General features: G+C 41.7%; 1 protein-coding gene across 1 annotated transcript in view; it reads right to left on the bottom strand.

The window, feature by feature from the left end:
• Window positions 1-1,775: 1,775 nt before the first annotated feature.
• Window positions 1,776-11,520, bottom strand: part of LOC126323748 (uncharacterized) — a 690,513-nt gene continuing 680,768 nt past the window's right edge. Inside the window, exon 6 of the mRNA XM_049994749.1 lies at window positions 1,776-5,596. Coding sequence (XP_049850706.1) covers window positions 5,475-5,596 — 122 coding nt within the window. The 3' untranslated portion in view covers window positions 1,776-5,474. The remainder of the gene's footprint in view (window positions 5,597-11,520) is intronic.

Below are 11,520 nucleotides of genomic sequence, written 5' to 3'. Positions count from 1 at the left end.
TGTACGAACAGTATGCTGGTTCTATTTTGTTCTGGAATAATGTAAACATGTAATGTTTTGTGTTATCACAAACAAATATGCTTAGGTGATAATGGGTGTTTTTTATGGTTACTTCCGAATTGTTACCTAATAACTGTACTGCGTCACGCGTGATAGAATTTCTCAACCAGAAGTGAATGAGTTAAACATCTGAACTGAAACCGTCCGGACATGGGTTCCTATTCAAGAAATTATGTATTCACTCATCTTTACAAGTCCTAGAAGTCCAACGGGAGTTTTCGAACACCGTGTTCGTCACACGTTAGTAAAAATGTTTTCTTATTATTGAACAACTACGCTGGGTTTGATCTATGTTTATACTGTGATCAATATACTAGTGCATGGTTTCTTAAAGTTTCCAGAAACTGGAACCCCTTGTAATATTCACTTTTATCTGAAACCCCTGTAAATGGATTATTTGAATCAAAACCGACAATTATTACAAATATCATTTATTTGTTTCGAAAGTTGTTTCAAAATTAAGGTAAGACTTCTTAATGAAATTTATGTTTAAAATAATACAATGAAACATTACTTCCAAATTTAAATATTAATGAGATGAATCGAAGTTTTCTTATTCTCGCCGATGTACTTGATATTAAGGGTTATGAAACAAAGCTGGGTTGACCTGATAGGTTTGGCATCAAGTCTGTTGCAGTCTTTATTTTTTGTGTACATGTACTGAGAACCCTAATTCTTGCAAATTTATAGTTGTAAATGTACCAACGGGTACCAATGTGACCTCTACCGCTCAGGCGATAAAGACAAGCTTATTCGATGTCGGTGACACTTAGTTATTGACTGTTCAGACAAACGTGTGCAAATGGTGGTTGGTCATTATTCTGTTCTTTTTCTAAATTTTATTGTGGCGTAATTTTTTAAGTTACATTCTTTAATACTAAGAAGAAAGCCACACGTTTGACGAGACCCAATGGTTTCGTGGGAATTAGTTTTAAAAAAGCAGGTCTAGTGGAATCAAGGTCACAGTTAGTTTGGAACATTCTACTAGTACTTAATTGTCCAGTAATTGGTTCCCCACGGTGCCTGATGATACGTAGGCGGTCAAGTCGTACTTCTAGTGATCTATGATTGTCGGTGACCCGTTAGCTTTTTCTTATAATTTAAATGAATATACAGACAGGTTTTCACTGTTATGCCTGCTGCTCTTACGGACAGGAACACACGTCGCAACTATATTTGTGACAGTCTGAAAATATAAATATATGTGGCGACGATATATTCCTAGCTGAAGTTGTGTCATGATGACTTTCTTACATCTGGATACATTCATAGATCATTCAAGAGACACTTTATTATTGGTGCGCTATGGTAATAAGCTGCCTTCTGTATGTTCGTTTTTCTATGGCTTGAGAAAATTTTTTCACCATTCTGAAAACATTTGTAGAACAGAAAATTTATATCACCTTCTGCAGAGCACTACTGACTGGAAATAATTCAAAGGGTCAGCTGATTTCTTCACTTTTTCTGCCCAATCATAAATATTTAATTTTAATTCTGGATGATAACTTAAAAATGGCTTTCACTTTTTCAGAATCTGACATCACTTTTAATATCCCTTATCTATTCTGCATAGTGTTTCTGCAAATTTTTCTGTTTTGTTCTTTGACTGTGTGGTCGGTTTAGTAGAAGAAGAAGAATATTTTATGGTAATTTCTTTCAGCAACTTTTTATTGGTACATAGGAGACTGAAGGAAAAATTTAAAAAGAGACTCATGTTTTAGATTATTACTGGTGTATTGAGCAAATAATCATTGTTTTATATACAACGCTTTCCTCAATTTATTTCACTGAACATTTAGGTGACATTCTTGCAGAAAACATAACTAGTAATGTTGTTAAGTGATTTTCTTTGTTATAAAGTCAGTGTTAAAATTAATGTACATTTACATATATTTTCCTTTACATATCTGTCTTACATGTAAACACTGCATTTGAACACTGCATTGACTCATTACATCCACAAAGATATAGATTTATGTCACAGAAGAAAGTTTCTTTCATTCATTGCAGAAACTGCAAAAATGTTTGTAGCCTTTTGACAAAAAAGACAGTAAGAAAATAGTTATAGATCTGTTTACAACTCTAGTTTAAAAATTTTATTTAGGTATTTTATTACTTTCTCAGTCTTAACATACTTCATATGCAATGTTCCAAACAAGTAAACTTTTCATTTATGAGTTTTAATTAATTAATTTCAGACATTTTTCTTACTTTAGAGCGCTATTTTATTTTACTGAGTTACGATAGAATCCGAAATTTAGACAACACATTTTAGGCCTTCTGTTAGTTTTAATGCAGTGTTAGTGATCACTGAAGCAGGTATCCATGCAGAAAGCGTAAGTGACTGCGCCTTAGATAAATAAAGTTACTGAAATTGTCTTTTAAAGAAGCCAGCGACAAGCACACCGCCTGCTAAAAATATCGTCAGAATATGTATGGTGTAACAGGTATGAATACCAAGGACATAGAATGTAAAACCTTGGGAATAAATGAAATTGAAACTGAGTACCATCTTCCATACAGACTCCTGTCCACATTTAGTTTACAAACAAAACATTTAGATATTCGCAGGGGCCAAACAAAATGAAATGAAATTTGACACATGAAATAATTTTATAATAAAGTTTAAGATACACATTCATTTGACATATAAAATACGATCTCAGACATAAATTCCACACAAAGAACAATAAAGAACATCGAGACACGTAAGGTATATATGAATATCAAATTCAGAGTGCACATTTACATGGGTCTCATGCGAGAACGAAAATTTTTTTCACATCACATCTATAACTTTTCACATCTATCTATATATTGATATACAAACACAGCAATTAATGATGATGACAAATGACATCATCTATCGTGGAACGAAGGAGTCTGTCTAAAGAACAGATGCCTTGCAGAGCTCGTACTACACAGGTTACATAATAGCTGTTACATAATAACTGTCCCAGGAATTATATTTACCCTGAAAATCAGAAGTGCAGGGGAAAGGAAACATTTTTCTTTACGTTTCATTTGCCCTGCACCAAGAGAATACATTATACAAAAGAAAACGTTTCTTTCTCTTTTTTTTTTTAATTGCTAAAATTTCTGTTAGGCCTCTGACTTCAGGATCTGTTAACTAACATTACTTTTCGCTCACACTGATTACGTTTATGCTCCATAGATAGAAATATTATTTGCTGTTACTGTCATTAAGCATATAGCATTCTCAAAATAAATACTTTTAATCACGGTCTAAATGTACGGAATGTTGAGGCCTTTCTTTATCAAACACCTCGCAGCATTACTGACGATAATAAATAGCTATCATCGTTATTGGTGATCGGCCCACAGTACGATTTTACGAGATCATCTACAAAGCTTATCCTATTTTATACATACAAAACACTAATACATACAAAACACACAAAAGTGTAGTAACACATTGATCCCAGATAGTTTGTTGCAGTCGTCATCAATTAAAGCCCTGGGTTACTTGCTATATCTGTGTCCCGATTAGTGATTCTCCTACGTAGAGAGAGATTCTCGTGGCGAATTGTTTCGTGTACGTACCTTTGAGAGGCTCGTTGCCATTAATGAATATTGGGTGCAAGGGAAGTGTTGACCCGAACAGAACACTCTTCATTCGGACTAACATCTCCACCTCTAACGTGTTGGGCAATTTCGATTGCATTTCAAGCAATCAATCCTTCGTATTTAAAAACAGAAAATAAATTGATGCTTTTCTGACAATGTGAAACGTACTCGAATACAATTAGCTATTCCAGCGAACAATATGTATTCAAACGATATCTTTAACTGCAATGCTTTCAATTATCATCATATTTTTTCAGTCAGCAAACACTATAAAAAATATGTTGGACAGATCTTCTGGAATTACTGGTGTGATGATATAAAACTGATTGAAAAGTAAAATTCAGTGATGGGAGATCGTTTGTGAATCAGAGCGGAAATAGAACGCTGAGCGTAATTACGTTTACCTTGTGATGCATGGGTCTCAGAACGCACTTCCTTTAGCTTTTATGTGACGCGTTTTAATCAGTATTCACAAAGTGAGTAGCTTGCATAACAGGCCACAGCAATCAGTTTTTAGCAGTGAACGGTCTACTTTGTAAGAAGATTGTTAAGTATTTTAGTGCTAAATATTTAATGTGAAATGTGGTGTCACAGTAGCCTCAAACTAACTGAATTTCGGTACTTTAATCCCCAAGCATCTCTATAACAAAGAAATCAGCTTCATTGTAACAATGCTGTGCAAATATTGATCATTAATTTCATTCGAAACTGTTCGACACTATTGCTATAGCCGAACAATAAACAAATAAGCGCTGTTCTTACATTTTACGATTTATACAACGTGATTCTGATTCTACTGTCGTCCCCATCTTTGGCGTCTAATACACTTCCGTAATACCTCATACTTCTTTCTCAAGAGTTGGATGCATTTTTATTTCGAGCTTCCTCCGTGTGTATCGTGTAAGCTTTGTTTGGATGCTACTACTCGTACCTCAAGGCGATACGCCACATTTTGTCAGATGACATTCCTCCCGTATGATGAAAGATATGTCCAAAGGTACTTCCAGTGTTCACTCTACGAACATACAGTGGTCTTCTCCTTAACATGATAAATGCATTACTGCGTTTAACAAATGGGTAATCTTATTCTCGTGTTCAAAATTTTTTTTTTTTACTGCGTTGATTAGCATCAGTTCCCCGTATATCCTGCAATAGTGGTCTACACTTCTCTCAGCTATTGCAACAGCACATTCTGTAACTTCAAGCAGTTTCACGTATTTACATTAACTGCCTGTCTGATAGGTGTTACTCATCTCTCCAGTTTGTTGACTGTGCTCATCAGAGCATCGACATTTCATACACAATGTAAAAACGTTAGTGACGTTTCCTATAGCTTCACTTCGGCTCTCATTCATTGAACATTCTCGTATTTGCTGGTGGTCGGCTTTAGTGTCCCGCTGAAACTCTGAGAAAGCTAAATATTTCCTCCAACCAGCGTTTTACTTCAAAGCGCTCCTCATAGCACTTGCTTTGACATATCGGGGAAGCTTACGTCAGTCTGACAACTAAGGAAACGAGCTTTGGTGGCGGACTGTCGAGGTTCACGGTTTGTGACACAGCGTGGCCCAGGCGCGGCACTACATTCTACAAGAAATACACTTGTCTCCGGCGCTTCGTGTGCCGGGAGTTAGGCTCTAAGAGGCTGCAGTCGCGCCGCCCTAGACGGGGTTGGTGCAGGCGCAGGGCGCGCTGCAGCAGAGCACCGGCACGGGCACGGCCCCCGTCGGCGGCGCCGTCGACGTGAGCACGATGAGCGCCAGGGGCCGCGGCGGGCAGCAGGGCAGGCGCAGCAGCTGCGGCGGCGCCTTGTGCGGCTGCTTCTGCTGCTATGCCAGCGTCACCAGCTGCTCCGGCTCCGGCGACCAGCAGTTGTCCGACAGCCAGCAGCCGATCACCACCGTCACGAAGCCGATCAGCAGCGCCAGCACGATGTACGGCTCAGCGTTGCCTGCAACCCGCAGCACACGCTCACGCCTATGTCAGCCCGTACTCACCACGGCATGCACATTGAGTCACTAACTGTTGCCACCTAGAATAACTCAGAACGTGTGATAGTAGCTTAAAAGGTTGTGGGACAAACGTTGCATGGGACAACTGGGGCCATATTATGACGTTGGTTCTTTGTTGCTAGGTGGGGTCGCATCAGAGATATGAAGGTCATGTATACAACCTTCCTTTATGGTTCTTGAACCAAGTGTTAGCTATGATTAAGTTGTGCTCTGTGCAAAATTCTACCAGACGGCTTCCTCTGTCATTTCTTCCCCCGCCCCCCCCCCCCCCCAAAAAAAAAATCCATATTCCTTCTCTCCCTTTTCCTGCTGCCGAATTCCAGTCACCCATGACTATTAAATTTTCGCCTCGCTTCACTATCTGAATAATTTCTTTTATTTCTTCAATTTCTTCGTCATCTGCAGAGCTAGTTGGCATATAAACTTGTACTACTGTAGTAGGCGTGGGCTTCGTGTCTACCTTGCGTTCACTGTGCTGTTTGTAGTAGCTTACCCGCACTCCTATTTTTTTATTCATTATTAAACCTACTCTTCCATTACCCCTATTTGATTTTGTATTTATAACCATTAATTCTCCTGACCAAAAGTCTTGTTCCTCCTGCCACCGAACTTCACTATTTCCCACTATATCTAACTTTAACCTATCCATTTCCCTTTTTAAATTTTCTAACCTACCTGCCCAATTAAAGGATCTGACATTCCACGCTCTGATCCGTAGAACGCCAGTTCTCTTTCTCATGAAAACGACATCCTCTTGAGTAGTCCTCTCCCGGAGATCCGAATGGGGGACTATTTTACCTCCGGATAATTTTACCCAAGAGGATGCCATCATCATTTAATCATACAGTAAAGCTGCATGCCCTCGGGATAATTACGGCTGTAGTTTCCCCTTGCTTTCAGCCGTTCGCAGTACCAGGACAGCAAGGCCGTTTTGGTTATTGTTACAAGGCCAGATCAGCCAGTCATCCAGATTGTTGCCGCTGCAACTACTGAAAAGGCTGCTGCCCCTCTTCAGGAACCACACGTTTGTCTGGCCTCTCAACAGATACCCATCCGTTGTGGTTGCACCTAAGGTACGGCTATCTGTATAGCTCAGGGACGCAAGCCTCCCCACCAACGGCAACGTCCATGGTTCATGGAGTCAGGTGGTAGGGGGGGGGGGGGGGCACGAATCCAGTGGTGTGAAACAGTAAGGTCTTTCAAGGTCAACGAAGGTCAAAAGGGGGGGGGGCACGAATCCAGTGGTGCGAAACAGTAAGGTCTTTCAAGGTCAACGAAGGTCAAAAAAGGGGGGGGGGCACGAATCCAGTGGTGTGAAACAGTAAGGTCTTTCAAGGTCAACGATGGTCAAAAAAATGGTTCAAATGGCTATGAGCACTATGGGACTTAACATCTGTGGTCATCTGTCTCATAGAACTTAGAACTACTTAAACCTAACTAACCTAAGGACATCTCACACATCCATGACCGAGGCATGATTCGAACCTGTGACCGTAGCTGTCACTCGGTTCCAGACTGAAGCAACTAGAACCGCACGGCCACACCAGCTGGCTCAATGAAGGTCACAAAAGCGGCGTGAAGTTCCATTTACAGAAGATGTACGAACTGATGACCATTGCTATCAACGTAGTGCTGCAATCTTCATATCATGGATTGAGTAAGTATTCCTTATCACATTAGCACGTATCGAAGCTCATGCTCTGCCAGTTATCTTTCACATATCTTCAGGTGTAGAATGTCTTTTACGAATCCCCACAAGAAAAAAAAAATCCAGAGGCCTCAATTCTGGCGAACCAGCCGATCACGACAATCTCCTCGGCGTCAATCCAACGATTTGGAAAATGTCTCTGCACCTCATTTCTAGCCATCAGCGAAAAATTTGCCGGACACCCATCGTGTTGATACCACATTCTGTTCCTTGTTCCGAAAGGTATTTCTTCCAATAACAGACCTAATTTTTCTTGAAGGAATATGGTGTACTTGCTACCATTAAGATTCCCTTCGATGAAATAGGTGCCTATATTTCCGTCCTCCAGAATCGCATATCACACATTCACCGACCACCATTTTTTGGTCTGCAACTTGCCGCAGCCAACATGGATTTTCAGTTTCCCAACGAGGCATGTTATACAAATTAACATTTCCACGGTTTGTGAATGTATCCTTGTATCTAAATAGAATCAAATTAATAAATGTTTCATCCTTCTGAATCTGAAAGTGAGCCCATTGGCAGAATTCATTGCGACTCATACAATCCGTAGCAGTTTATTTTTGGTGGAGACTATGGTAAGGATGATATTTACGGAATGCAGAACACGAACCGCACTTCTATGGGTCATGCCAGATTCCCCTGCAATTTGACGCGAACTAGCACAAGGATCACGAACCACAGTGGCAAGAGTACCAGTTTCCATTTCCTCGTTAGTAACTTTCCTTTGCCGGATATGTTTCCGATGCGTTAAAAAAATGGTTCAAATGGCTCGGAGCACTATATGACCTAACATCTGAGGTCATCAGTACCCTAGAACATAGAACTACTTAAACCTAACTAACCTAAGGACATCACAAGCATCCATGCCCGAGGCAGGATTCGAACCTGCGACCGTAGCAGTCACTCGGTTCCGGACTGAAGTGCCTAGAACCGCACGGCCACCGCGGCCGGCGATGCGTCAAAGGTCAAGTTGTTCTCAATTTATCATACACATATTTAAATGTAGGGTGAGTACGTTGAGGATATGTTTCAGCTGTAACTTTCTAGCTCTCACTGAATTTCGTTGACGTTCTCCGTAAATGATAAGCCTATCGATTTGTTATTCGGAGGAATACATCACACACATTCGCTTGATTCGACGATACTATCTTACTGTTTCTATTAGTGTTGTACTGCGAAATCGTCGAGTGGTTTTTACATGTCAATGGCAAGTGTTCGGCGAATATTTACTATTTGCGTGATATACTAGAGAGAACTGTCAGAGCATGTGCTTCCATAAGTGCCGAAGTGGTATGGAATACCACTCAATCCATGATAAGAAAACTGCAGCGCTGCATTGATACCAATGGCTATCACTTCGAACCCCTTCCGTAAATGGACGTTCATGCCACGTTTGTGACCTTAGTTGACCTTGAAAGACCATACTGTTCCACATCATTGGATACGTTTCAATAGCCGCTATCAGAAAATAAGTACCCAACTGTAGCATCTCACTTAAAGAAACAAAGTTACCCTTCATATCTCTTACACGACCCGCCGCGCAGTGTAGGCACACGGACACGGTCTGAGGCGTCTTGTCATCGCCCGCACTTCTCCGCCCCCCCCCCCCCCCCCCCACCTGTCGGAGGTTCGGATCCTCTTACGGGCATGGGTGTGTGTCGTCCTTAGCGTAAGTTAGTTTAAGTTAGATTAAGTAGTGCGTAAACTTAGGGACCGATGACCTCAGCACTTTGGTCCCATAATACCTTACCACAAATTTCCAATTCTTTTTTTCTTACGCAACCCCACCAGCAACAAAAAACCAATGTCATATTATGTCCCCCGTTGTTCCATGCAACTTATGTCCCACAAACGTTTCAACTCCTACTTTCGGAGTTATTCTAGGTGGCAATAGTTAGTGACTGACTCTGTATATCTAGTATCTCCCCACAGTCCCACATTTACATTGGACAACACTTCTCGAAACCCGGTAATTATGTCCCATTGCCTCGTAGGAATTTGCAATCTGCCTCATAGGTACCCACAACTTCTTTTAGAGCACCCTCGGCAACACTTCAAACAACAAGGTGTCCACACATGCGAAGACCAGAGCTCAGAAGTTCACGTGAGGGGTAGGGTGGGTAAATGTTGACACTCTGACACCAAAATGCACCACATTTCTGCGCATCGTCCACTCCCCCTCTTACACACATTTCACCCCTTCTATCGACGCCTCTGCAATGGACCTCAGAACTGCGACGCCCAGCGTTGAAAACCAAGCACTTGTCTTATGGGTGACCGAAGGAAACAATTCAAACACTCCGTCGGTCAGAATTGACAAGAACAGGCTTCAGGGAGTGTCATAAACGACGTCAGTGAAACAATCCCTTCCCCTTGGGCGTTGATTATCCACCCGCTTCGCGGTGGAAAACGACAAATTGCAGTCCAATGAACAACAGGACGACGATCCAGACAACATTAGACATTGCTGACACCTCCGGACGTTTCAGCCCACCTCTAGGGTGGCATCCCCATTAAACGTTATCCCACATATTTGGAGTGCAGCGTGATCATAATGTTGTTCTTGTGTATAAGTTGGAGCCACTAAGGACACCTGTAAACACTTCTACAATATTTTAACGTGTTCTGTAGCAGCACAGGGTGGTGTTTCACGCCCTCCTGCTCCGTGATCACGAGAACCGTGGTGGGGAGAGAGGGAATGGGAAGTGTGTGACGTTGATATTGCGTGAATAAAAGGGCAAAAGGTCCCTGTAAGAACCCCACCGCTCAGGAGCACCGTCTGTGGTACCTGCCCACCTACATTGTGAGTTTTAAAAGTTTGCCTTTACAAAGACAATCTGTGAAGCAGTCGAAGGCATCTGCATGCACACACGTTGAATCATATTGGTGTGAAAGAGTGGCCTGTAGGCGCCTAGCACTACTCCACAGGTAAATTTTTATAACTGTCAAGATACGTGGGTGAGTGCCACAAGGTTGTTGCAGAACTGTGTGCTTCTTAGAGAGACCATCTCCCGTTTGATTCATGCAAGTGTCATTGTCACACGCTACCGCTATCAAGCAGCAGGAGCACTTGAAACGGAGGGCTGAAAATGCGTAAGTACTCTTTACTACTTAGGATCTAATTCAAATATCGTCGAGTGGTTTTCAACGGTCACTGGTGATTGCAATCTGTACACCAGACCAAAAATTGCTGTCACGCTTTACTTCAAACGGCTATGATCCAGTCCAAACGGGATGCAGTCCCAGAATATTCTTAGAGAAGCGTTGACACGTCCGGGGATATTAGTAGTGTGAAAGGTTGTGGAGAACTTCCTTCCGTTGCTCATAGTTTTTTTTTGTTTGTTTTGATCGCGAAATGTGTGGGAATCAACATCCCAAAGAAAGGCGTGGTTTCATTGACACCATTTATAAGCGTTGAGGAGTAATCGTATCAATCTGATACACTTCCTTGTGTGTCCATAATGTTTTCCTCAGCCATTAATAAGAAAACATGGTGATTTCAACGCCGCACGCCGTAGCTCTGGCCCCCATCGCATAGGCGTCAAAAGAAGGAGTTAGAGGGGGTATCGAGACCATCCCATAGTGCAATAAGTCCGCGCTGGTGCTGGGCAGAGTTTTGGTGAAATCTGATGCCAATGTGATATCACTAATTCAACATACACGTCACATGAGCTTCAGGGTAGTGATCTTTTCTCATGTGTCGATACCTTGCTGTCTGAAGCAACGTCGGGCTCGAAGTGACGTCTCAGGGCGCCACACTTTTGCGCTCTTAGAGAGGAAGAGGAAGGTTGTACGCCCATTTGAACCAAATTTCAAAATTATGCATCGCAGTGGGAGGCAGTGGGTTTTGAAGTAGTGATCTTTTAACGTGCTGCACAGTTATTTCTTTATTTATTACTATCTGAGATACGTGGTGATGCCTGGCTATTTATTTATTTCATTCTTCTATTAATCCGTTCTTTTCCTCGCTCTTCTCTTTGTCCATTTACTTCTTCTTCCTCTGTTTGTCCATCTCCTCTTGCTCCCTATCACCGTCCATCTCCTCTTACCTCTCCTTTGTATCGCCCTCCCACTCCTCCTATTTTTACCTGTCCTCTCTCACTTCATCCACCTCTCTTCCCTCCTCTTTCTATCCGTCTTTCCTTTTCCCTG

Source organism: Schistocerca gregaria, chromosome 2 (assembly GCF_023897955.1).
Source record: "Schistocerca gregaria isolate iqSchGreg1 chromosome 2, iqSchGreg1.2, whole genome shotgun sequence".
NCBI classification, from domain to species: Eukaryota; Metazoa; Arthropoda; class Insecta; order Orthoptera; family Acrididae; genus Schistocerca; species Schistocerca gregaria.
The sequence above is the reverse complement of the archived record's forward strand: the minus strand, read 5'-3'. Positions and strand labels throughout refer to the sequence as shown.